The following is a 27,934-nucleotide window of genomic DNA, read 5'->3' on the forward strand; positions in this document are numbered from 1 at the left end:
TTGTACTTTGTGTGTTTGTAGGTTTTCAACCTGCTCAGGTGTCATGAAAGAACAGTGATTTAAAGAAAAGAAAAGAAAAGAGAAATAAAATAAAAAGATGACACTGAGAAGAGTTGGTCTGGGATTTCTTTGATGGGAGCAAGCCTTGTCAAGTTTGGGCAGAAGCTAAGGTGTTTTGTAGAGACTAAAAACTTGACAGTTGAAAACCACTGGAAACCAGTTCGAACCAATTGGGAACCAGTTGGAAACCAACTGAAGATCAGATGGAAGTGAAGACCTGAAAAAAGAGCTTCGACAAATCAACTCAAGGAGGAACATCAGGTCATCTCATCTGTACAGTCCACAATGGCTGAAGAAATATTTGGAAAGTCAGTGAAACAATTGAAGCTGGATCGCACCATGGCAAAGTCTTCCTTCACCAAGCAAGCAAACTTCCTGAGCAGAAAAGCTTCCAACATGACAGAGATGGAACTGCGAGAGGAGTTTAAAAAGCTAACTTCTGATGCCAGACATGTAAGTGATTCAAATGATGATTACAAAGCTGGACTATTGGCAGAGGTGGGAGATGAAGCTGATGAACTTGATAAACAGCAAAAAACTGATTTGGAAAAGACTATTATTGACTGTGAATTAAAATTAGAAGAAGTCAAACAAATAATTCAGTCTAATTTGTGGAAAAAATATGGTCAAGATGAACTCTATACTGCAATCCAAGAGGCAGAAAAGGCCTGTAATGATGCTTCTGACATAAAAGTTTTAACTGTGTACAAAAGCGCATATGAAGTGCAGCTGTCCTTCGTGGAGAATGTGATCCAGGAATCTATTAAATGTTTTGTGACCTGGGAAATGTGGATTCCAGTAGAAGAAAGGGACAATATAGAAGACAGAGTAAAACAAATGAAATTGATGAAAAATAAACTTCAAACAAGAAAATCGCAGTTTGCCATAGCACAAACGATTGCAGAGGAGGAGAGGAAATCAGATGCTGCTCAATCAGACCTTACATCTTTTCCTATACAAGCTCAACCTGCACCCAGTGTAAAGATTAGACCCATTTGTCTACCAAAATTTCATGGCTGTAAAAGAAACTTTCACAGATGGAGAAAAGACTGGGAAAGCCTGCAGAAGCAGGGAGAACCAAGTGGCTCAGTGGAAGTGAAAAAGTTTCAGTTGTTGGATAGTGTGGATGAAAGAATCTGTAATGAATTACATCTGTCTGCTTATGATACTGCTGCAGATATGTTCCGAGTGATGGAAAATAGGTATGGCGACAAGTTAAGCATTGCTTTAGAAATTATTGAAGAGCTTGAGAAGACTCCACCCCTGAAAGCAAACCAGCCAAGGAAAGTGATAGATCTTATTCAAGCAATTGAAAAGGCTCTAGCTGACTTAACAGAGTTAGGTAACATTGGAGCAATGAAAAATCCTCTGGTTATTAAATCTCTAGAGAGTAAACTACCTGATGTTATAAAGAGAGACTGGCTAGTTTTTATGGTTAATCCTGCCAATGCAGTTACACCAGATAACCATTTTGATAGTCTTCTCAAATTTTTAAAAACACAGGAGGAAGTTCTAGAGAAATTGGAGCAACTTGGAGTGAGTGAAAAGGTTGAGAAGAGGTTTGAGAAACGACATGCTTTTACTTGATCCACAAGAAAAAATCATGTCTGTATTGTGTGTGGAGACGCAAGACATGGAGATAAAATATTCTTCTGCAAACAGTTCAAAGCAATGAATTTACCTGAAAAGCTCAACATTGTAAAGACGTTGGATACATGTAAAAGGTGTTTGAGAAAGCATGGAGATGCTGATTGCATCAATACTTACCTTTGTAGAAATAAAGATTGTAAGAAAAGAAGCTTTTCAGATCACCATTTCCTCCTTTGCCCAAAGGGTGAGCTTACAAAGGTTGAGACTGTTAAACCAAGAAGGGAAAATAGACTGACAGAAGAGCAGGAAAAATTCATAGCTGGACTTTCACCAGAACTAGCAGAAGAATGCGGAAAAGCCTTTTCAAATGTGACTGCTTCAACAAAAAACACAAAGTGTGAAGCCTCTGGGCTTATGGAGTCATATGGACTAAAAGAGCAACCTGTCATTCTAATGCTATTGGAAGTCACTACGAACGCAGGCCAGAAAATAGGAACTTTGATTGACTTGGCTTCTGATACTAATTACATTACTCATCAAGCAGCTAAAAGGCTGAGCCTAGAAGGTGAAAACATAACATTAGTTGTTCATGGTGTTGGGGGAATGTCAGTCAAAGTTAGAACAAAGAGATACCTGTTAAGAGTGAGAGTTAAGACCCCCAAAGGGACAATGAAAGCTCACCAACTCATTTGTTACGGACTTAGTGAAATTGCTAAAGTGCATAAAGTCATTCAACCACTGCAGCTGCAAAAGTTTTTCCCAGATGTTGGCCTGGAAGACCTTAAAAGACCAGATACCATTGAGCTGCTAATAAGCCACAGAGAAGGCAGACTGGCCCCTCAAAGAGTCAAGGTTGTTGGAGACCTGGTCCTGTGGAATAGTCCACTCGGCATGACCGTGGGAGGAGCTCATCCGGATCTTTGTGAAGACGTCGACGTGGCAGCACACAGGTCAGAAACGCACTTTGCTCGTTCTATGCGCATTGCTGCTGTAAAGTATAAAGAAGTCTGCAGTTTCAAAGAAGTTAAAGCAGAAAGCAAAAACACAACTACCAATAAAGAGTTCATTGATTGGTGGAAGTGGGAGAGCATAGAAGCAGCTTGTGAACCAAAGTGTGGTGGATGTCGCTGTGGAACATGTCAACCAGGTGGGAAAGATATGACATTAATGGAGGAGAAAGAACTTGAAATAATTAAACAAGGTCTTACCTATGTGCAAGCAGATAACCACAGTGATGCTCCCCACTGGGATGCAAAGTATCCTTGGATTGTAGAACCCGCTTGTCTTCCCAATAACAGGAAAAGTGTTGAATCAACTTTCTTAAGAACAGAAAGACGATTAAATAAAGAGCCTGAATGGAAAACTGTCTATGCAAACCAGGTGCATGAAATGGTGGAGAGAAAAGCAGCAATAAAACTAACAGAAGACACTCTAAACAACTGGAAAGGACCAGTATGGTATGTAAACCATCAGGTGGCGCCAAATCCTCATTCTGTGACCACTCCTGTGCGTTTAGTATGGAACAGCAGTCAAAGATTTGAAGGTCTAAGTATGAATGATATTCTGCTGAAAGGTCCTGATGTTTTAAATCCCATTCATGCTGTTCTACTCAGGTTCAGAAGGGGACTGCATGCTGCCCTGGGAGACATTAAAAAAATGTATAACTCTGTTTGGCTAGAGGACCTGGAGAGACATCTACACAGGTTCCTCTGGAGAGACGGCTCAGAAGAGGAGATCGGTGAGTTTGCCATTACCAGAGTTAACATTGGGGATCGACCTGCTGGATGTATTGCCCAAGTAGCAATGCGAGAGACGGCAAAACTGCCCATGTTTGACAGCTGTAAAGAGGAGCGTAGGATCCTGGAAGAAGACTGTTATGTCGATGATATTTTAACATCTGACAATGACCCAGAACGTTTGCATAAACACATTAAGAAGGTGGAAGAGATCTTACAAGCTGGGGGATTCTGTTTGAAACCATGGGTCCTATCAGGTCAAAGTGGGAGGCAAAACATGTCCTTACCTAGCAGAGACAAAATCCTTACACTCCCTAATCAGTTGAAAGAGGATGATAATAAGGCTTTGGGAGTGGGATATCTGGTGGAGGAGGATAAATTATATGTGATGACATCAATTAACTTCTCAAAAAGGAGGAAAAAAATGAAGATGGGACAAAACCTAGAAGAAGGAGAAGTGAGAGTAAATACTCCAAATCCTCTCACTAGGAGAGAACTCCTTAGCCAAGTAGCTAGTCTTTTTGATCCCATTGGGCTAGTCACACCCACCAAACAAAAAGGAGCCATTCTAGTGAGAAAGGCTTTTCAAGAAACCAGAACTGCAGGCAAAGCAGGTGATACTTGGGATCAACCACTTTCTGATGGGCTAAGAAATGAAGCCATTGAATTGTTCCAGGAGTATGTTCGCCTGGGCCAAATTAAATTTCACAGGAGTTTAACACCAATCAGTTGGATTAGAAAGCCCATTGGAATAACTTTCTCTGATGGGAGTGACAAAAGTTATGGGGCAGTTCTATACTTCAGATGGGAGACAGAGCAAGGGATCCAAGTGAGACTTGTAGAATCCAAAGCAAAACTTACTCCACTCGACCAGAAAGGAGAACCTGTAAAAGCAGAAATTTGTGGTGCTGTGTTTGCAGCTCGTCTGAGGAAGTATGTTGAAAAGCACAGTAGGATGGAAATTGGAGGCTGGTACCATCTTCTAGACAGCCAAACTGTGCTAGGAGCCATTCAGCGTGACAGCTATGGGTACCAAACTTTCTTTGCTAACAGAATTGGTGAAATACAGAAAACTGGGCCTGTCGCAGATTGGTGGTGGATTCCAGGTGAGCTAAATGTTGCAGACATTACATCAAGAGGAGCATGTCCTGAGCACCTGCAAGAGGACTCACAGTGGCAAAATGGACCAAAATTTTTGTTGCAACCTATTGACCAGTGGCCGAAAAGATCTGCCAAAGACATTGCTATAAGTGCAAAGGAAGGGGTTGAAAAACTCCAAAGAAAAGCTTTCTCAGCAGTAATAACTAGAGCACAGTCTAAGCAAACTAAAGAAAAATTGTGTGATGAGGAGGTGACAAAGGATGCTCTAAAAGCTACAAAGTGTAAAGAAAGGGACAGGGAGCTCAAAATCTCACCTCTTACATTCATTGCCAAGCAGTTAATTCAAGAGAGAAGATACAGCAGTCTTTTTAAACTAGTCAGAGTTATTGCATGGGTGAGAAAAGCTGTTGAAAACTGGAAACTCACTTTAGAAAGTCACCATAGTGGCAGAAAAGTGAAAGAAAAAATTTCAACAGACATCAAACAATCAACCATCCATCCCGGGCTTAGTGTTAGAGTGTGAGAATGCACTGAGAGAGGTTTTTCTGGCTGCACAAGAGAATACCTCATTCCATGACACAACTTTAAACAGACTAGTTGTGTTTAAAGAACAAGATTCTGGACTTCAGGTCTGTGGGGGTCGTATTCAATCCTTTAATGAAGACAAAAGAGCTGTTCCCATTTTACCATATGACTCATGGGTATCCATATTGGTTGCTCTTGAAGCTCATGAAGTAAATCATGAAGGCATTGCTGGAACATTACTGCAGATGAGGAAAAAAGCATGGGTGGTCAGAGGCAGAAGATTGGCTAAAAAAGTTGTGGATAACTGTGTGACGTGCCGGAAAATCAGGGCAAAAAGATGCGAACAGATAATGGGTGACCTTCCACCAGAACGAACACTGCCTGCCAGACCATTTGAGTTTACTACTATTGATCTATTTGGACCTTATGAAGTGAGGGATGAGGCCCGGAAAAGAGTTAAACTGAAAGTGTGGGGCATCATCTTCTGTTGCATGTCATCTAGAGCTATTCATACAGATCTTGTAAGCGATCAGTCAAGTGAAGGCTTTTTGTTAGCATACCAAAGATTTACAGCCTTAAGAGGACATCCAAGGAAGTTATGGTCAGATGGCGGAAAAAACTTTATTGGAGCTAAACCTGTCCTGGTTGATCTTTATCTGTTTTTGGACCAACTAAACAAAGAGCAAATTCAACATGAAGCTTTGGAACATGGAACTGAATGGAGCTGGAAAATACACCCTGCAGACTCCCCCCATAGGAATGGGGCAGCAGAAGCAGCTGTAAAGATAGTCAAGCAAGCATTGCACAACCTAGGATCAGATGGAGTTTTTACATGGAGTGAATTTCAAACATTCCTGTATATGGCAGCTAATCTGGCTAATGAAAGACCAATAGATGCAAGAACTCAAAGTCGAGAAGATTGCATAAGCTACATCACACCAAACTCTCTGCTGCTTGGAAGAACTGATCTAAAAAGTGATAACTGTGGATTTGACTTTAAAAGTTATCCACTCAAGAGATTAAAGTTCATTCAAACAGAAGTGGACAGATTCTGGAGAAAATGGAGTCAACTGGCTGGACCAAATTTGTTTGTCAGAAGTAAATGGCATTCAAAGAAGCGAAATGTTGCTGTCGGAGATATTATTTGGCTTGCAGACCAAAATGCTTTAAGAAGTCAGTACAAACTTGGCAGAGTGATCAGTGTAAACAGTGACGGGAAGGGGATTGTAAGAGATGTATATGTACGAACTTATCCAAGTTACCCTGTACCACTTGTGAGAGCTGGAGGACAAACGAGGAAGATGAGGAAGAAACTTCAAATGAAGATACCCTCAACAATACTTCACAGAGATGTAAGACGCATTGTTGTGTTATTGCCAATAGAAGAACAAGAAAATCCTGTTAGGATAAGATCTGGTGAAGAGAGAGAGGTGTGATCTCCTTGGGTTCAAGAAACCAGGAGCTCAAGTGGGAGGTGTCAAGTTAAACAGCAAATGGTGTATTTGTATGAGTGCAATACCATCTCCACCCAGCTGGCACGTGGCTCACAGAAAATCAAGCACACCCGTCTCTCCCACTCAGGCCTTCAGGAGCCTATAAAGCAACTCAGCACACCTGTGTTTGGGATAATCTCTACAAACAAAGACCTCATCTTCGAGCTCCTGCAGGACACCACTGGTAGGAACTGAACTTTAAATCTGTATTCAGAGGACCTTGCTGGCTTTACAAAATGGATTTATGAAAGTAGTTCATTTTGTTTATTTTCTTTTGATGACTCAAAAAGTAATTTGTACTTTGTGTGTTTGTAGGTTTTCAACCTGCTCAGGTGTCATGAAAGAACAGTGATTTAAAGAAAAGAAAAGAGAAATAAAATAAAAAGATGACACTGAGAAGAGTTGGTCTGGGATTTCTTTGATGGGAGCAAGCCTTGTCAAGTTTGGGCAGAAGCTAAGGTGTTTTGTAGAGACTAAAAACTTGACAATTAGTGATTAGTGATTCGTTGTGCAGCACATCACAATTTTACACATAATACAAAATCCTTATTTGGGAATGTTATTCATTTAATATTTCCACAAAATTTACGTGGCATAAGCCTAATATCTAATGAACTCAATTACTATGCATGAGGGTGCAGAGACTGAGTAAAGCCGTGTGTGGTTAAGATTTGGAGCAATTTCCTGTTGCAGTGTTATTATTCTCCAAAAGATGGCAGTAGTTTGTTGAAAAACATGGACTGTACACCTTTAGTTTTATTTAAAATTTAGGATTTGGTTGTTTTTACTAATGAAACTTAAAGTCAAATCTCTGTAATTTACCTTTTTTCATGTACAATCTTATTAAATTAGTATCTGAGGTGTGTTTCCCCACACCAACCCACCCTAGAAATGACCTATATTCAGTCAGTATTGTTGTTCCAACCTAGCTGCTTGAGTATACACACTGTCATGTAAACCCTATTGTGGCATTCTGCAGGTTATTTGTCACTCTAGGTGACTATACCAGCTGTCTTTTTACCAGGAAACATCAGTAGTTTGAAGCCCAGATTATTTGGCAAAGTTCCTCACGCTTTTGAGACAAGAAATCACAGCAGAATGATGGGTAAATGCAAAACAACCAGGGAAGTTAGCAGAACTCTACAAACACACTGGTACAGAGTATGTACTCTTTTCCTTCCCAAGTGGAAAGAAAAGCACAATGACTGACCCTTTAAACCAGGGGTCCCCAAAATTGGTCCTCGAGGGCCGGCCTCCTGCATGTTTTAGTTCTCTCCCTGATGTAACGCACCTGGATCAAATGATGGCTCCTTAGAAGGCCTAAGAGGAACATGCTGAAAAGGTTGTTGGCGCCACCAGGGAGAGAACTAAAACACGTAGGATGCCGGCCCTCGAGGACCGACTTTGGGGACCCCTGCTTTAAACAAACAATACAATAAATCCAGCTGTATAAATAGTCTCAGCTGGCTTTGGTCCTAACACATTCCTTCAGGCTGGGCTCTGAGAGGATGTGCCCTGTCACAGTCCTCTGAGGTATCATGTGGTGGCATGATCATAAAGCCTCTGTCAGTGGGCGGTGGGGCTGTCATGAGCTGCCAACAGGAGTGTCCTCACTTTCCTTCTGTGCTCATAAAGGATGAATGACCAGTCATTGTATGATGTTTCCTGGGGTGGTGCAGCAAATAGAGCTCAGGCTGATGGGATGGATGGATGGTGCAGTAAATAGAAAGTTAAGAACCCTTGATGCTGAGTAAATATAATTTATTTTGCATTTTGTTAAGTTAAAACTACAAACCTCAGTTTATTTTATTAGGATTCTATGTAACAGCTTATAGCAGAGCTGTCAAGTGGGACGAAACTGTTACAGGCTTTTAAATATGGCTGATATTAATATTAAAAATTTGAGAAGTTTGATCTGCAAATAGATGATATATCATAGGGGGGAAATCCAGTGCCAAATATACTTAAAAGTATACATATATACTTACAAGGAAAAACAAAATATTTTACCTTTTGTATATGTATATTTATATTTTAAATCTGTTCACTGCGTGCAAAGCAGAACCAAAGTCAAACTCCTTGTTTGTGTGTACAAACTTGGTGAATAAATCAGACTCTAATTCTTCTCCAGCAGAGAAAAATTTAATTGCATAAAAAATGTATTTTACAGATATAAATACATCATCCCAAGTAAATGTAGTAAATAAAAATTATAGAAATTAACTCTATTTTATTATTTATTTGGTGATTAAAACAACATTCCTCGCAAATAAAAGTCACTATTTAAGCTGGACCCAACATGCAACCTCCAAAATCAAGCAATATGTGGAAACTGGAAGCAGATGGTATGTGTGTGTGTTTTCCATGTGGTGTATTAGTTTAATTTCTTCATCTTGGTTTATTGGTGCTTCATCTTGGTTTATCTGTCCTTCACATTCAAATGAGTGAGCATACTTGACAGATCACAGGCAGATATGCACCATGATTTAGAAAGTTAACACATGTAGTAGACCTTAAGAAACACCAAACTCAACGAATACAGTTGACAACATCCAATTTATATTCACTTCTCCATTAAATTTAACATAATCTAAATTTCATTAGACTAGTAGGTTAGTTAGTTAGTTTGAAAACCCTGCTGTCAAAGATCCAGCAGCAGCTCCAGTTGCATGTGATTCCTTGTCTTTCAGCAACAAAATGAAAATCAGTCATTTGTGTGAACTTAACAGTGGGTCATTAAAAATAAAGCCAGGCTTTGAGCATTTTAAAGAGCGTGATGGTCAGTCCAGTATCCAAAAATGGCAAGACTGCAAAAGGCTCAAGATGCAGTCATCCGCCAGAAATGACAGGATGGACAAGGTTAACATTAATCAGAAGAGCAACCAATAGGCCATGGCAAATCTGAAAAGGGCTTGCAGAGATTTACAGCTGAAAAAAGCCATTTAAAACTCGTAGGGGACAAAAAATGGGGACACAGTGTTCTAGTCTGATGAAACAAAACTGAGCTTGTTGGATTTAGAGTTAATCGTGCATCAGTCTGAACACAACATTCCCACAGTGAAACTTGGGGGAATAAAACCCAGGTTTCACAGGCAGAATCATACATGAATAAAGCTTTTTTCTTTAGCATGAATAAAGCTGAATTTTGAAGACAGATTTTCTTCCACACTGGAAGAAAATCTGTCAAATTTGTGCTTAAACAAAATATGAAAATGCAAAATGCTGTGAATACTTTATCATCGTATATCTCACGTTCACAATTCATTCCACATCCTTGAGTATCATGAAGTGAAGGAAAGAGTCAAAACCATTGTAGACATAATACCAACGGTGCAATTTCAAGTCTTGTGCATGATTAGGCTGTAATCTGCTCAGGGACTCAAATAAATCAGATTTGAGGTAAAAAAAAAATAAAAAAGGAGCATGTGGATTTATTGCTCTGTGTTTGCTGATAATGGTAACTCAGATTACAGCCGCCTGTAATCTCTCTTGGCAGCAAGAAGGTCAGATTCTGATCTCTTGTGATTGGTCGAATTGAAACTGGGATGAGACTGGACATGAGATAAAACTTGCATCAACATTTTAGCAAACTAAACATTCAGCTCCACTCTCAGACGCTACTTCAAGACAGTAGACCATATTACAACGAGGTGACACGTGCTAATATGAAGCTCAAGCAAGGAAATGCGGTGTTACACACACCGCTCACACATCAGCAGGGTATTAGGGCTAACGTAATGGACTCCACACCATTACTTCAACAAGGAAATCCTGAGGACAGCGCCACCTGCAAGGCCAAGCCACTTCACCAGGAGTCACACTGCTTAAAGTACAATGAGGCTGTGGTAATTCACTCACCTCTCTGTTCACATCAATATTCCCATTAAGTATTGTGATCTGATACTCTCAGACTCTGGCTACTTAATCACATATGTGACAAATTACAATTTTACAGAAAATAATTGCCACGTCTGGGGAAAGCAAAGTGAATTTCACTCAGAATCAGAGAGTGGTTGGTGGGAGTTCTTCTTTCTTCAGCAAGCTGAGAAGAAGAAGAGAGGCACCCAGCTGAGTAAATTATTGCTCTGATTCGGCAAAGAGCTCTCTGACTCAACTGTGAATGTTAGGGATTAAAAATCAGTTCTCCCTCTTGACCCACTAATAAAAGAAAAGTTCAAACAGGAGGCAGTTCAGCAGGTATCTCCGTAAGAAACAACTGGGTGACTTAGATTATCATCTACAAATTTGTTTATAATTATTTTTATGCATGTTCCAATTTCCAGACTCTGCTACTATATCTATGTTGCTAAATTTATTCCAGACTGTCTCATTACATATGCAGTGCGCTTTCTGAAGGAGATTTCTGAACCTCTTTGTCCAGCAGGTAATGTTATGGAGGTTTTATTGATGCTGGCGTCAGAAAAAAAGAATTTTGCAGGATGACTTCTTTATATTCCCCCAGCAGTGTCAGAACCACTCAATATCTGTCTGTCACCCTGTGGGAAAGTTCTGTCTTAGTGTGTGAACATTTGACTTATCTTATGATATTTTAGTTATGCACAGTAATTTACTTTTGTTTGATTATTTGATGTTTTATAAAAGCAAATAGTTTCTGACTGTTTCAATTACTGACATCAGATTTGGTTCAAATAACCATAAGTTAGCAATGATGCTACTCTTAGGGAAGGTGACTATAGAAAATGTTCCAAAGTAATAAATAGCTTCAGCAATTATTGCTGAATGATGATAATTTCATTACTGGTTGTTGTTTCATTCCAAAGTAACTAGTTTTATCTTTATGCAAAGCGATAAAAAAACCTTCTAAAACAATTAGATCTATTATATTCATAACATATAGATATGTTTTTAGAACTACCAATTTTAACAGCTGTTATCTTTTTCCCATCACATTTTTCTTAAGATTTTTATTTAGTTAAGTAATCTGTTTAGAAAGTTTATCCATCCATCCATCCATCCATCTTCTTCCGCTTATCCGAGGTCGGTTCGCGGGGGTAGCAGCTTCAGAAGGGAGGCCCAGACTTCCCTCTCCCCAGCCACTTCTTCTAGCTCCTCCGGGGGAATCCCGAGGCGTTCCCAGGCCAGCCGAGAGACATAGTCCCTCCAGCGTGTCCTGGGTCTTCCCCGGGGCCTCCTCCCGGTGGGACGTGCCCGGAACACCTCACCAGGGAGGCGTCGAGGAGGCATCCTGACCAGATGCCCAAGCCACCTCAACTGGCTCCTCTCGATGTGAAGGAGCAGCGGCTCTACTCTGAGTCCCTCCCGGATGACTGAGCTTCTCACCCTATCTCTAAGGGAGAGCCCAGCCACCCTACGGAGAAAACCCATTTCGGCCGCTTGTATCCGCGATCTCGTTCTTTCGGTCATGACCCAAAGCTCATGACCATAGATGAGGGTGGGAACGTAGATCGACCGGTAAATCGAGAGCTTCGCTTTTTGGCTCAGCTCTCTCTTCACCACGACGGACCGGTACAGCGCCCGCTTGACAGCAGACGCTGCGCCAATCCGCCTGTCGATCTCCCGCTCCCTTCTTCCCCCATTCGTGAACAAGATCCCGAGATACTTAAACTCCTCCACTTGGGGCAGGACACCCCCCCTGACCCGGAGAAGGCACTCTACCCTTTTCCGGCTCAAGACCATGGCCTCGGATTTGGAGGCACTGATCCCCATCCCGGCCGCTTCACACTCGGCTGCGAACCGATCCAGCGAGAGCTGCAGATCACGATCTGATGAAGCCAAAAGGACCACATCGTCTGCGAAAAGCAGAGATGAGATCCTAAGGCCACCAAATCGGATCCCCTCAACACCTTGGCTGCGCCTAGAAATTCTGTCCATGAAAGTGATGAACAGAATCGGTGACAAAGGGCAGCCCTGGCGGAGTCCAACTCTCACCGGAAACGAGCCCGACTTACTGCCGGCAATGCGGACCAGACTCTGACACCGGTCATACAGGGACCTGACAGCCCGTATCAAAGGGCCCGGTACCCCATACTCCCGGAGAACCCCCCACAGGGCTCCCCGAGGGACACGGTCGAACGCCTTCTCCAAGTCCACAAAACACATGTAGACTGGTTGGGCGAACTCCCATGCACCCTCCAGGACCCTGCCGAGGGTGTAGAGCTGGTCCAGTGTTCCACGACCAGGACGAAAACCACACTGCTCTTCCTGAATCCGAGGTTCGACTATCCGACGGACCCTCCTCTCCAGGACCCCTGAATAGACCTTGCCAGGGAGGCTTAAGAGTGTGACCCCTCTATAATTGGAGCACACCCTCCGGTCCCCCTTTTTGAACAGGGGGACCACCACCCCAGTCTGCCAATCCAGGGGAACTGCCCCCGATGTCCATGCGATACTGCAGAGTCGCGTCAACCAACACAACCCTACAACATCCAGAGCCTTAAGGAACTCCGGGCGGATCTCATCCACCCCCGGGGCCTTGCCACCGAGGAGCTTTTTAACCACCTCGGCGACCTCGTCCCCAGAGATTGGAGAGCCCAACCCAGAGTCCCCAGGCTCCGCTTCCTCAGTGGAAGGCATGTTGGTGGGATTGAGGAGGTCTTCGAAGTACTCTGCCCACCGGCCCACAACGTCCCGAGTAGAGGTCAGCAGCACACCATCCCCACTATAAACAGTGTTGGTGCTGCACCGCTTCCCCCCCCTGAGACGCCGGATGGTGGACCAGAATCGCCTCGAAGACGTGCGGAAGTCTTTCTCCATGGCCTCTCCAAACTCCTCACACGCCCGAGTTTTTGCCACAGCAACCGCCCGAGCCGCATGCCGCTTCGCCCGGCGGTACCCATCAGCTGCTTCCGGAGTCCCACAGGCCAAAAAGGCCCGATAGGACTCCTTCTTCAGCCTGACGGCATCCCTCACCGAAGATGTCCACCAACGGGTTCGAGGGTTGCCGCCGCGACAGGCACCGACAACCTTGCGGCCACAGCTCCGATCGGCTGCCTCGACAATGGAGGCACGGAACACGGTCCACTCAGACTCCATGTCCCCCACCTCCCCCGGGACGTGTTCGAAGCTTTGCCGGAGATGGGAGTTAAAGCTCCGTCTCACAGGGGATTCCGCCAGACGTTCCCAGCAGACCCTCACAACACGTTTGGGCCTGCCAGGTCTGACCGGCTTTCGCCCCCACCACCGGAGCCAACTCACCACCAGGTAGTGGTCAGTGGACAGCTCCGCACCTCTCTTCACCCGAGTGTCCAAGACATACGGCCGCAGATCCGATGAAACGATGACCAAGTCGATCATCGAACTGCGGCCTAGGGTGTCCTGGTGCCAAGTGCACATATGGACACCCTTATGCTTGAACATGGTGTTCGTTATGGACAATCCGTGGCGAGCACAGAAGTCCAGCAACAGAACACCGCTCGAGTTCAGGTCGGGCGGGCCGTTCCTCCCAACCATGCCCCTCCAGGTCTCACTGTCGTTGCCCACGTGAGCGTTGAAGTCCCCCAGCAGAACAAGGGAGTCCCCAGGAGGAGCACTCTCCAGTACCCCCTCTAAGGACTCCAAAAAGGGTGGGTAATCTGAACTGTCGTTCGGCCCGTAAGCACAAACGACAGTCAGAACCCGTCCCCCCACCCGTAGGCGGAGGGATGCTACCCTCTCGTTCACCGGGGTAAACCCCAACGTACAGGCGCCGAGATGGGGAGCAACAAGTATGCCCACTCCTGCCCGACGTCTCTCTCCCTGGGCAACTCCAGAGTGGAAGTATGTCCAGCCCCTCTCAAGGAGACTGGTTCCAGAACCAGAGCCATGCGTCGAGGTGAGACCGACTATTTCTAGCCGGAACCTCTCGACCTCACGCACTAGCTCCGGCTCCTTCCCCACCAGAGAGGTGACATTCCACGTCCCAAGAGCCAGTTTCTGCAACCGAGGATCGGACCGCCAGGGTCCCCTCCCTTGGCCGCCACCCATCACACAGTGCACCCGACCCCTTTGGCCCCTCCCACGGGTGGTGGGCCCATGGGAGGGTAGAAAGTTTATATGTAACATTTTGCAGTTTGTGGCTTTGTTTATTAAATGCTCATTATTCTGTCTTTTAGTGCTACATTTTTCCAGACAAGAGTTACCCCGACAGAAAAAAACCCCATAAATTTGTTTTTTGCATGAGATCAAATGATCAAAAATCCAGCAAAGAGTCAATTAAGTCATGTGTCAATTAAGACACATGAAAAAAACATGATCAAATGTTCTACATGTGATGACAAGAACAGAACAAGATGAAGAGATTAAAAAAAAAAAGTGTAACTTGACTTGCAACATATGTATTTCATTTAATTTGGGTATATCTAGGCATCACGTTATTTTGGGGGTTTCATATGAGCTTTATGTGTTGTTTAAAGTCTTTCATATGGACATCACATGTAGTTTATGAATTAGACGTGTATTAGTCTGGTTTATCAGTTTTCATATGGGCATCATATGTAGTCCCTGCTCACCAGCAACTAGTAAGAAATAAATGGGTGTGGAAAATACGCTCCACTGACAGATTACGACTTCTTAAAAAGGCTTAAAGGGGCTCGCTATGACTCCCCTTCTGATCCCGTTAAGTGTTGCTATTTTACTGTAAAGACTTTTATTAAAAAGAGAATATTTTGAGATATAAATCTTGTTATAACAAGTTTTTAAAATCTTGTTGTATTGAGGGTATTTTCTCGTTTAAACGAGACACTGCTCCTGAATTTATTTCCAACTCTCACAGTTAAACGCTTCCGTGAAAATCCCTTAAGTCTACGTAGTCATCTCTTATTTTAAAAACTTTTAATATTTAGTGTGTTCTTTCAGTTACTTGCTGAGAATCCAGTTAGAAAATACTGCTGTCAAAGAAAGACATTTTTTCCACCTTAGTAGTTATGGTTTGGTACTTCATCCATAATGCAGCAGGAGTCCTCACCACAGTCAAGCATCACATCACACAGAAAAGTTAAACCAAACGTATCAGCCTGACAGAAGGCTTGACTTCACACAGGACCTTCCTTGCAGGATGAACCAATGAGCAACATAGGCGGCATTTTAACTCCCAGCTCTGTTGTCCTTATTTCGTTTCCACTTTAAGGTTTTAAAATGCTGAGTCTGTCAGCTTTTCGAGGTTCTTCAAAGACAACATCTCCCTGACAGAGCTGTGTGGGAGAGGAGCGCCAGCTCACAGCGCTCGGCATAGGTAGCATCAGACAAGCAGCGCCCGTCTTCCAGCAGGGAGGGGACAGGCAACATAAAGCCACTGTTTTCTGCACTTTGTTAGGGATTTCTCTGAGTCCCTTTTTCCTCAGTTGGTTGCAGAAAGTCGAAGCTCAGCTGTGTCACACCTACACAGCAGCAGAAGCTGTTATCTTTGTTCTCGCAGTCTTCTGCTATTTTTGTTGCTTCTGCCAGTATTTTCCTGTGCAGGGCGTCTCACACACACCAGCATATTGCAGTGCATGTGTTTGTGTGTCCTCTGAGCCTGTAAAAAAAAAAAACACAACAATGTGCAGGATAAGGGAGAAGAGAAAACGGCTCTGCTAAACACAGAGAAGGCACAAAAAAGAAGGGATTTAGGGAGCAGAGGTAAAAGCTGCCAAACTCATTATTTTTCAGCCAGCAAGCTGCAGTTTTGTGACTCTCGCAGATTCTCTTCCCCGGAGATCCTCATTAAACTGGGAGTTAGATTTCAAATGCCTGTTAATAGTTATTATTCCATGTTGGTTGGGATTTTTATCGTTCAGTCGCTGCACCTCACAGGCGCCTCGGTCAGATGGCGTTTCATTAATTTCTTGGTGGATGACTCCTCTTTATGTGCACTCCTTCCGTTCCACCGTTTCACCTCCTCTGTGCTCAGACCTCCTTTTTGCTTGAACTGACAACCATTTACGTCACATTACCACCCTCCCTCTCTTTTGTCCTACCATCACCTGCTTTTTTTCTCCCTTTCAGAACCTCTCCTTTCTCTCTTTTTCCATCACTGCTCATTTCAGTCATCTCATTCCGAAGATTTCTACCTCTCATTCATCACAAGTCAAAGATACTGGGCTGACTTTAGTGTGGAGGTAAGTGGGAAGGAGGGAAGTATGCATAAAGAGATGGCACAGCAATGTGAATCTCACCTGCTTTCACTTATTTGACCTCTCCACAGCCTTTTACTGCATTACAGGGTGGTCAAAGCAAGAGCGGTGAGCACTCCTCCTCCCGTACGCCAACAGGGAATAGTTTTCACCACTGAAATGGTTCATAGCTGCTGGCAGCACTCCAAAGATTTTAAACAGGGTTTTGATTTGCATGGGCTTGTGTCTCTGTGTCAGGCACACCTTGTGGGACTTAACTGCACAACAACATCCAAACACTTATACACTTATAGGAAACTGAAGTTGTTACCGCTTCAAAAGGTGATTATGTTTTTGTTGTCAATATGCAATGTTTTGGTAATTAATTATATCTGCCTTGCAAAGGTAAAAAACATTTACCTTTTTATTGAAACGAAGGTGCACTTTATAGTTCTGGATAGTGTAATGAATCTTATAATACAGGTCACCAAAGTGGTGCCTAATTGTGGAGTGAAATGAAAATGACAAATGGGTTTCAATTTTTTTAAACACAGATATATTTCTTCTCACCTTCTCTGTACACATTTTTTCGCTGCAGTTACAGATGCAAGTGTACCAAATTTACACATATACAAAGTTTAAACTTTGTATAAAAGTACCTGGGCAATGTTACTGTCCTTAGTAACATTACCCAGGTTGAGTCAGAATGGATGTGGAGAATTGAGAAACATCCATTTTCAATTCAGGTAGTTGCTGTGTGTGTTTAGGGTTGTTTTCCTGCTGGAAAGTAAAACTCCATCCCAGTTCTCCAGCAGGTTTTACTCTATGATTGCTCTGCAGTGAGCTTTAGTTACCTCCACACATGGAAGGCATTCCCACAGCATAATGCAGCCATCTCCATAGAGGACTTTATGATGGTGGGTTCAGGTTGATACTTTCCAGCCATGCAGCATTTTTCATGTGTCATCCCTGACGTGCTTGGTGTGCGTCTTAGTTCTTGTGATGTTCATTTATGTTTTGTATTGGACCTCTGAGATCAAAACAGATTTATTAATACTGAGAATACATTACAGACTGGAAAGGATTTTATTTAAGGGTATCAGAATGAAAATGGCTGGATATTAGATTAAACCATTCCGTTCATACTTTTATTTAAAGAAAATGTTTGAAAACAACATATCATTTTCATTTTACTTGACATGTGCTACTTTCCTTTGATTTATCACATCATACAATTCAGATAAAATTATGACATTTGTGGCTGTAACATAAAAAGCAAAAACTAAAACTGCTTGTTTGCTCTGTTTATAAATTTCAGATTATTTATGCCCGTTGTCTTCCAGTGGGTGCAACCAGAACCAATCACATAAACACACCAAAAATTGTGTTGACAGTTCAAATTTCATGTTGTTTATGTATGTAATAAGGATGAATTTTTATGAGGAATACGCTGCCCTATTATGCAGCAAGCAGCAAATAAGGCTCCCTCTGCCAGATGAAATAATGTCCAGAACCATAAAACCCGTCCAACATGAGATATCAGTTCTGCCGCTCTGTGAATGTTTAGATATTTCATAGTTTTTTGCATGTTACTTCAACATTTTGTATGCTTTAAAAGATAAGAATCTGAATATGAATGTACACAAAAAAAATCCATGACTTTCAAATATGCATGCAAAGAAATAGATGATGTATGTATATATATATAAATATGTTTTATATTTGTTTTTTCCTCTTCAGTAGGTTTAGCCCAATAATAGCTGATTCATCACAATTACTTCCTGAGTGGACGGCCATCCTGAGCTGACAAATCTGCAGAGCATTACCCAATAAAGGTGGTAATGGGAAACCACCCACTGCTCCACTCGGCCTCCATTTCGGCACTCCGCAAATTCACTCATTCCTATAATATTGTTCCTCATCGGCAGCCTAATGATGATTTATAGCCCATTCAGGGCAGCGAGTGCGTTGTGGAGCTGGGATGGTTTACGCTGCTCAGCAGGACCAGTGTTTTAGCCCCAAGGTGAGAACAGTTCATTTCAGCCTGCAGAGCAGAGAGCTATGGGCAGAGAGCAAACAGTCAGAGGGAAGCAGATGGAGCTGCAGCCATTCCCATCACCTCTTCAAATCTCTGACCAGAAAGAGTTTTATGTTTTCAATTTACCTTAGCTTTAAAAATTGGTAGCTGTTGTGAGGAAGCTCACCTCGCTGCTGGGGGAATGTGTGGGGTGTTTCAATTGGGCTCAACTGAGACATACCATGAAGACACGTGGCTACAGGTCAAAGCTGACACTGAGGTTCATATTGTGCTTTTATTATTGTTGTGGGGGTCTTCTGCACACCTCCATCCTCATCCTGTCAAACAGATTCAGAACAGAGCACACTCACAAGATATTTAAGATAATGACAATGACAATGAGTTGTTATTATTACACCAAATAAATCATTCTGAATGTGTTTCTCTGAGTTTGGTTCAGATTATCTGATGCAGTAATAACACTGAAAAGTCTTCAGTAGATTACTTTGTTGTTATACGAGCCGCAAAACAAACATGTGCACAATAAGGCTTTTTATCTTAAAAGATTAGAGGAATTGAGCTTTTTCCACAATATTTTGTTCAAAGATTGATAGAGCTCTAATGTTCTATGAAATCCAGTTTGTATTATCAAAAAGATAAATGTGAATTTGTTATCTATAAGTATCTATTCCTGCCAAGATACATTCGAATATTGCTCCCAATGAGACCATTTCCCTCCCTCTGTTTGGTATGGATTCAACAAAGCAGACATTATGTGCTAATTATCAGCTTTATAGGTTTTGGCAGAGAATTGAATTGGTGTGTTTCTGAAAAGTCTTAACTGTTCATTTTAGGGGATTTTTTATGCAGATCAAGCAATATTTCCCAATATTTGTTTTGGCTGAGGAAATGTGCTTGCCGGGACTCCAAACTAATAAGTTCTTGGTAGAAGGATTTTTGTCTTTTGTGCAAGTGAAATCTTACATGCAATGAAAGTCAGGTCTAATTCTATGTCATTAGCTGCTGATTTTCTTCCTGCCTGCCAGTTGGTGGTTATTGTTCAGGCAGTACGTGGGTGGGCAAAAGGAGGTGTTGGTATTATTCGAGGCTGGTAATTTATGTCTCCAGCTGCTGTCTCTGTCTCCCCAGGTGGACATCTTGATTTCTCAGTAGTGCATCTAATTAGAGGGAGAAAAACACATGTCCAAGGGAGATGCATTCGGAGAGAGGACACATTTTCTCAAGCAAATGTGGAGACATAAATTAACCATCTTGACCAAAAAAAAAGCTATAATAGAAAACCTCCACTAAGTGCTGCTGAGAGCACTCTGTTACAGTATACTACTCTGACATTATTTTATCAAAATCACTAACATACCCCTGTAATAAAGTCCACTGATGAAATGTTTGCTCTCCCTGGAACAGGGTCTCAACCTGTGGAGGCGGACAGATCCTCATCTGGAGGACAGGTAGATCAGAAGTGGTGCAGCTAACGATCAGAGAGTGACAGGAAGATACACGGAGTCTGGGTGATGACAGAGTGCCGTTGTATTTCAGTCTATAATTCCATTTCCTGATCTTCCATTTCCTGCATTCAATGGTACTTTTTCAAATGAATCAGATGGAGGGGTGGTCTATTCTGAATGGATCAGGGTTCAACATCTTTATTTTAGCAGTGGATGCAAGCAGGCTTAGTGGGAAGCCTGTGATGATGAAGGTTTAAGGGTTCCAAATGTTTTACAGCTCTGGAAAATCCTGATTTGAAATGTTTTTTTATTACTGGAGGAAAAAATATGTATCATCATTTCTTGGAAAGAACAAAGAACTGATCATATTTAACTTGGTGATTTGGAGTCCAGTCAGTTGAGGATGTGGGAAGACACGGGATGAAAATCAGTGTCTTCCAACATAAGTTAAACCATCTAAAAGTACTTACTATATACGTTTAACTTTAAACGTATGAGGCATGTTTGGAAGGAGGATCTGGATTAGGATTGGAAGGAAAGTTTCAATTAGTGTTGGAAATAGGGTTGGATTTCGGGTTTGAATGAGGGTTGGAAAGAGCCCCAGTGCTTTCTTAGAGACCAGAACAACCCATGTTTTTTCTGAAGACCGAGTATAATGCAAGCTAAAACTTGAAGAAGGATTGTATCTCCCTGAATAAACAGAAGTAGCTGAAGGATTTTAAAGTTTGAATGGCAGTTCTAACTGAAAGTTTGTGGAAGTAGTTAGCCATGATAGAGCGCAAAGTTTTTAGCAGAATTTGTCAGAAATTATGGGATTTTCCACTCATTTCAAAGGGACCCAAAAAGCTCAATATTTTATAAACTGTAGAAGATATAAATAACAAAGGACAAAGACAGAATGTCCTGGATGAGCAGAATATGGTAAAAGTTTAATGGTTGAAACAGCACAAAGTATGCAGAAGTAGTTAAGTGGTGAAAAGTGTATAGGGAAAAAATGTGAAGGATCTCAAGAATGTGAATGCCTACAGCTCTCAGCTTATTCTCACACTAACAAGAGACTAAGCTGAAATGCACAGTCAGAGCACAACAATAAGAAAAGCTAAACACAAAGAAAAATAACTAACACGACATCACTGAACCTTTATATAACAGCAGCTCTAGTCTGCAATCATGCACTAACAATTTAGGTTTGGTCCTGTTGTTGAAGAGAAGGGAATCATAAGTGTTTGCTGGTGTTCAGGATGTTATGCTCTTCTGCTGACCTGGTAAATAAAGGTTACTTTATAAATGTTGACCAGGCTGCAGCTCTGTAATTGGTCATATAGATGAAAAAAACAAACAAAGAGACCTTGGAGTTTATCTTCAAAGCTATGTGCCCTTTCTTAAAGATTTTTTGAAAGAAATTCAAAGGAAGATGTTTTGTTAGCGCATGGGCTGCTCCTGTGTGAGGTAAGACATCTGCTGGCTAAAATAAAAAGCTGTTTGCTTTTCTGACATTGAGTCAGGTCTGCTAAATACTGGCATTAAACTTCATCAAAATTATAGTGTATCTGTACTTATACATTTTCAAATGTATTCCTTCATAAAGAAAAGAAAACATCAGGTGTGGAGATGAAAATGCAACATAATTTAATTCCTGCATCTCTTTATGCAGTTGTATAATGTGGCTTTGATGAATATTGATGGTTCTAGTTAAAATGTGTTTTTAGAGATTAAAATAATATAGTTGAAGAGCAAATTCTTCAGGTTTGTACAGAAATGTTTTAATGATTTTAAAGCACATTCAACTAAGTAATCGCAGCAGATGTTACCAAAACAATTATCGATACTCTAAAGACAAAGCACTTATGACAGTAGCTACACATTTCAAACAAGTTAAACAAAACAATTGGTTTTGTCATGAGGCGTTTTGAAGACTCTCTTGATTACTTGGTCAAAATGAAATAGTATTTTTTATAAACATTGGTAAAAACTGGTTATCTAATGAATTAATCACTGGTGCGTCAAACAGTGTGTGCAATGATGAATGACTCAACTATTTTGGAAGATTCTCAAAATGACAGTTTTGTATTTATGTTTGTTTAATTCTGCACTTGTTGCTTTGGTTTTCTCCCAAAAGCAAGGAGCAGTTTTCAGGGACGTTGTAATACGTCACAGTAATTCACCAGAACAAACACAATTCACAGTTAGTTCGAACACAGATAAAACCAGGAGGGATCAGTATATAACCGAGGGAACTTGCATAATGGCCAGAAAAAGTGCTTTGACAGAATGTTATAATGTTTTCATCAAATTACTAGGAGCAGAAAACATCAGGGCCAAATGATCACATATTGTTCAGTGTTTGCAGATGCATGCAAACCCATAAGTGTTTAAGCAAAGAACTAAAACACAAATCCTAGCATAGAAATGCTTCATCTAAAAATTGACTAAACTATATATATGTATACTGTGTTTCAATCAATCTGGTCTGTTATGTTTTTGTGTGATGAAACAGGTTTAACTGAGGTAATAAATATTTACCTAGAAACATAATATGAGTTTCTATATAGGTGCTTTACTTGTAATGATTTTCTTTCACGCTTGGCTCTTGATTCTGGTTCAGCTATTTCAAAACTTCTTTTTTTTTTTTGTCTGTAACAATCATGAGTGGACTCACTCTGATTTGGACGGGGAATATCCTCTTTAGCCACAAGTTACTTGCAGGTAATTTCTCCGGTTTCCACCCGTTGTGTAAAAGACTGCATGATAGATTAATTGGTGTCTCTACATCGCACTTAAGAGTGAGTGTATGTTGAATATTTGTGTGTCTCTGTGTTTCCCTTGTCTATTACTTTGATGGACTGGCAACTTGTTCAGGATTTTCCCTGCCTCTTGTGCATTTGACTGATGCAAATAGGCACCAGTCCTCCAGGGAGACAAGCAGATACAGAAAACAGATGGACGAGCTCTTGTTTAAATAACAACAACCTGGCAATAAATTATGGGTTTATACATTTGTTTCTCTTCTAAAAGTGTGCTCAAAATATACATGAATGTTGGACTTCTCTGGTGGGAACTGCCTGTTGTTGTGATTTCTTAAATTATCACAAAATTGTAGCTCAGTTCATTATCCCCTAGTTTTAAAAGAAAAACTCTACACCACATTCTGCCAAAGTTATCAATAGTTTATTGATCTTCAGTTAAGGCAATCCATTACAAAGCATTTCACAAACCACAGTATGACGACAGTATTGTGTCCAACACTTGGTTTGGAAATTTTTTATTTTTTTTTTCAGCATGCAAGTCAGAGATCAAAAGAGGTATGTAAACAACCTGGGTTAAAACAGGAGCAGTGGCAAGAAGAACCCATTCAGTATGTTTCTGATAGGAACAGAATGGAAACAAAGCTTAGATGCAACATGCCGGAAGAGGCCGTTCTCGCCGAACGGCGCCCTCTGTCACAAATAAAGTCAGTGGGCGATGCGTTAATCAGCTGAAATGAAGAGAAACCACCAAACTTCCTGCCACTTTGGCACAAACATGCACACTGTCTACAGAGGCTAAAGTTCAACAACTGAACACGTTGGCACTGGACATTCCTCATACAGGGCTTATGTACATAATTAGAGTTCAGCCTCAAAGACCAGCTAAAAAGAAATAACAAATAAAATCAACTTCCGCTAAGGAAAATAAATTGCTCTGCTGCTGAAAAATATAACTCAGAACTGTTTAATGTTTCACAATTGCATAAGAGTGATTATTGTGTCCGTGGTAGTGTTTTTTTTTTTTTATTTCCCTGTGAGAGGAAAAGAAAGCCTTAGGGAAAAGAAGAAAACCTTTTTATATTCTTAAAAGAGGTGCTCATAAATAAATAAAACATTTAATCCTACTTAAACTGATTTGGTGTCATAATGAATACATTTTTTCCCTCTGAAAGCGCACCACCTCTACTTTAAATGCTTTTGCTCTCTTTTCTCCGTTTTGTCACAGACTACGACCTGCATAATGATGCTCATTTCTTTGCTTCATGCTGCTAAATGATCTTCGCATTGTGAAAAATGAAGAGTCTGACTGAAGAAAAAAAAACATTGTATGCAAATAAGCTATCAACATTCAAACTGTTAAATGATGATAATATTCTATATTTTATTTCAGAAGTATAAATCAGTTTTATTTTGTAGTAAATGGCTTCTGTAGAGGTATACTGGTATTTGTAACTTATTATGTAACTTGGTAGCCTTGTTTGAGGTCAGAAGGAGCAGTTACGTTTGCAGCAGATTAAACTCTTTGTCTGCTGACAGTAAAATGTAAAAACAAAAACAAAAAAAGGTTCTGAGCAAACCCTAAGAAGTTTAGTGCCTCTGGTCTGAGTTTCTGTGGACTCATCAGACTCTTTCAGCTCTCTGAGAGCGCTTAGAGCAGCAGGAGTTAAAAAACAGCAAACGGCAAAGAAAGATCATTGCATAAACGTACAAAAAAAACTGACTCACATTCTGTGATGAAGCAATAAACCTGTGTAAACATTGGTTCTCCACTGTCATTCAATAATACTTTAAATCACAATAAGACAAAAATAAATCAATTAACAAACTAAAAACCCAAACAAATATCTTAATGAAACCTATGAATGCTGTTTTTGTCCTAAAGGTGATTAATGTAAATAGCCACGGTTAAATTGTAAACAGTTCTTGGTTTTAAAAAGTGTACAGAAAGGCTTAGCAACTACTCCAAAGATTATTAGTGACGAGCTGAAGGTATAAAATATACAGAACACCAATGGAGACAGAGTGATTCAACAGCTGCCACTGTGACAGTCCTAATCTGGAGGTTTTATCATTTCCAACTATTTCAATGTATCCACATAAAACACCTGGGTAAACTTAATTTGGATATGTTTTTAAAACGGTAGGCACATCTAGGTCAAGATACCGAGTGACAGGGAGAAAGTGAACTGCGGAAAGTTTCTTACGAAAAATGATGCCATCAACAAAGATGTATCAGCAACAGTCCAAAATGTTAATTTCATAACAAAAATTAACTATTGTTATTGGCAACCCTGTAAAAGTAAAAACTTGATACATGAATTATTTTTTTGGTGCATCAGCATAATCTCACAGTAAAGAATTTGGAAAAATCCAACTTTTTAAAAAGTAAAAAAAAAAACAACAAAAAAAAACCCAGTGACAATTTTTGCCACATCAGACATTTCCTATAAAAAACAGTAAATGGCTTTTTATTTTGCTTTACTTTTTAACATTGGTCAGTTTTAAAACAATTTATAAGTCTTCGCAAGTCAGTAAAGTATCTAAAGATGCTACAATGATTAAAGTTTTATTTTCCAACACAAACAGTGAAGATAATTATATAGATGGGTAAAGGGGAAAAATGTATTTCAGCTTTAATAATGAATGGTGCTGTGAAGAATCCATATTAGCAATTGATCAACACTAAAAAACTTCACTACTTCAGGTCAGTTTGGGGGTAAAATAACAGATAAATGTGTGTGGAAAAGAAGCTCATGGCCACTGCTGAGTATGGTGGAGGATTTGTTATGCTAAGGGATTGTTTCTCTTCCACATCCACTTAGAAACTTGTTAGCATGAAGGGCATTGAGGAGAGTTTCATCATTTCCGGTTTTGGACAAATCAACACCAGATACAGTAAAGCCTTCTTAGTGCAGGACTCTCTTGTAAAAGAGTCGTGTAATCTCAACGAGTTTTTATCCCGGTTAATTAAAAGTAGATTAAACATAAACCATATTTTCAGTGGTATTCAGTCACTCGTCTTAATCTTTGAATGTGAGATAAAAGGTTGGGTTTCTGAACATCTTTAATGTGAGATCATGCTACAGCAGTGAAAGATTCATTTATGCTTCTTACAGGCTTTTTACACAACTAACGGATAAATAAAACAGCGTGAGCTTTAAATGGTGTCTGTGGTAGTTGGAAAAAAATACACATGGAGAAAAGTATTTATGGCGATATGGACAATAGTAGAAACAAAACACTGGATCCAGACTGAGTACAGTCAAGCTTTAGCTGAACTCAAGTCATTCAGTAATTGCTGTATTTGTTAGATATTTGAAAGAAATGTGCATATGAATGCACTTCAATTTCTGGTCAATGATTTCCGATTGTTCAGACCTCCCTCAACAAAATTTAAATACATTTAAGGAAGAAATGATGGGAGCAAGTTGACATCAGAGTTTAAAATCTGAAGGATCCTCCAGATTTGCCAAACAAAATTCCAGATAACAACATGCATTAGCAAAAAATACAATGGAATTAAATAAATAGTAAGATGGCAAAAGAGCCTCACTTAAGTACAATTTATTTCTTTGCATACAGATAATGTATGAGGATGTAATGGGAATTATGCAGTTATTCTTATGTAAACATCCTGCTCAATATGGTAAGTAAAATATAGTTTAATATATAAGAATATTCAGCATTATACATACCTAAATAATAATTTTGTCTAAAATACTAGAGAATATTAAAGCTGTTGTAAGATGTGATTTGCCATCCTTCAAATAATTTTCATTCTGGTTTGATTTTTCAAAATAAACATATTTAACTTAATAATATGAGGACTTTGTGCTTTTGTTTTGACACTAATTAGTGCATTCTGTTTATATAAAGATTAGAAATGCATATAAGACATGAAAAATCTGGATGGTGGTAGATTATGTTACAGCTTACAGTCAAAAAATTTCCTGTGAACGAAAATGATTCCTACATTGTTAGATTTTTATCCCATGCTTCTATGTTACAAGCTTTATCAAAGTAGAAATGGTAGTAGAAATGATAGTTTTCCTTATGCTAATCACAAAATATAAGATGGAAAACTACAGGATATATATTTCTATATGACTTCAATCCCCCAACCCAATAAAATCTCTGCGAAACAATAAATTATTTCTGCAATAAATAAATAAAAACTGGTATTCATAAGGGATCCCTAGATTAACACATGAACTCCAAAAAGGTATCACAAACAAAATACATCCTAATATGTGTACGCCTTCAGAAAGGCCTCTCTCTACAGGTTTCCATTACATCACCACTTTGACAGGTTGGACAGCAAACATCTAAATCTTCCCTTTACATGGTTCTCCTCTCGGTGCTCTCAGAGAGAAAAATAAAACCCTCTTATTACCAACAAGTTCCTCTACAGCTGTCTCTCTGCTCTGGCTCTTCATAGAGTTTTATTGTTTCACTGGGGTAAAAGTGCCTGGAAATCATTTCCACTCATAAGGATCATAAGGATCGTTTGCATTAATGTGAAACCTGCCCCAGCCAAGGCGGTGCCGTGTCGGAGGCAGGGATCAAACAGACTCCGTCTCGGGCTGCTTGCAGGATGAGTACGGTGGGGGGACGGGGTTGGGCTTAATGGCTCTGCTCTTCATGTAGGAGATCAGCTGGTCCGGGATCTCAGCCAGAACGTCTTTGGCGAGCCGGGCCATGCTGAGGACGTGGTTACCTGTGCGGTCCATGTAGTCTCTGAATGGTACGAACTGTGACATGAGACAATAAGTCATCTTTTTATTTTTTATTATTTTAAAAAATAAATAAAAGTTCCTTCCAGTAGGTCAAGTCTTTCTGTACCTATTAGAACCTCATGATACTGAATAGTGAATAAAAAGAAAAGAGAATAGCCTAAATCAGGGGTGCTCAAGTCCAGCCCTCGAGAGCTACCATCCTGCAACTTTCAGGTGTATTCCTGCTCCAACACAACTGAATCAGATGAATGGTTCATTACCAGGTCTGCTCAGAGCTGATCCTGGTCTGTTGGAGTAAGGTTGCTTCTAAAAGTTGCAGGATGGTGGCTCTCGAGGACTGGACTTGAGCACCCCTGGTCTAAATTATTTCCCTCTCAGGGCAACAGAATCACACAGGACAAAATACCAATCACA

General features: G+C 40.7%; 2 protein-coding genes across 4 annotated transcripts in view; one reads left to right on the forward strand and one right to left on the reverse strand.

Moving 5' to 3' along the window:
• Window positions 1-1,718: 1,718 nt before the first annotated feature.
• On the forward strand, window positions 1,719-26,071 carry LOC114145295 (uncharacterized). 2 transcript variants are annotated; one of them, XM_028018790.1, is made up of 4 exons: window positions 1,719-3,388; window positions 4,645-4,650; window positions 6,622-6,628; window positions 26,058-26,071. In XM_028018790.1, exons 1-4 carry the CDS (start codon window positions 1,732-1,734, stop codon window positions 26,059-26,061), a joined length of 1,674 nt encoding a protein of 557 aa, XP_027874591.1. In that variant the 5' UTR covers window positions 1,719-1,731; the 3' UTR covers window positions 26,062-26,071. The 2 variants fall into 2 exon arrangements, with proteins under 2 accessions (XP_027874591.1, XP_027874599.1); XM_028018798.1 differs by lacking the exons at window positions 6,622-6,628; window positions 26,058-26,071 and having other exon boundaries at window positions 1,719-2,600; window positions 3,031-3,107; window positions 3,264-5,003.
• Window positions 23,187-27,934, reverse strand: part of cpne5a (copine Va) — an 83,961-nt gene continuing 79,213 nt past the window's right edge. For both annotated transcript variants that reach the window (XM_028018777.1, XM_028018771.1), the window contains one exon: window positions 23,187-27,535. In XM_028018777.1, coding sequence (XP_027874578.1) covers window positions 27,347-27,535 — 189 coding nt within the window. In that variant the 3' untranslated portion in view covers window positions 23,187-27,346. The remainder of the gene's footprint in view (window positions 27,536-27,934) is intronic.

This window comes from Xiphophorus couchianus, chromosome 1, assembly GCF_001444195.1.
Source record: "Xiphophorus couchianus chromosome 1, X_couchianus-1.0, whole genome shotgun sequence".
In the NCBI taxonomy this organism is placed as follows: Eukaryota; Metazoa; Chordata; class Actinopteri; order Cyprinodontiformes; family Poeciliidae; genus Xiphophorus; species Xiphophorus couchianus.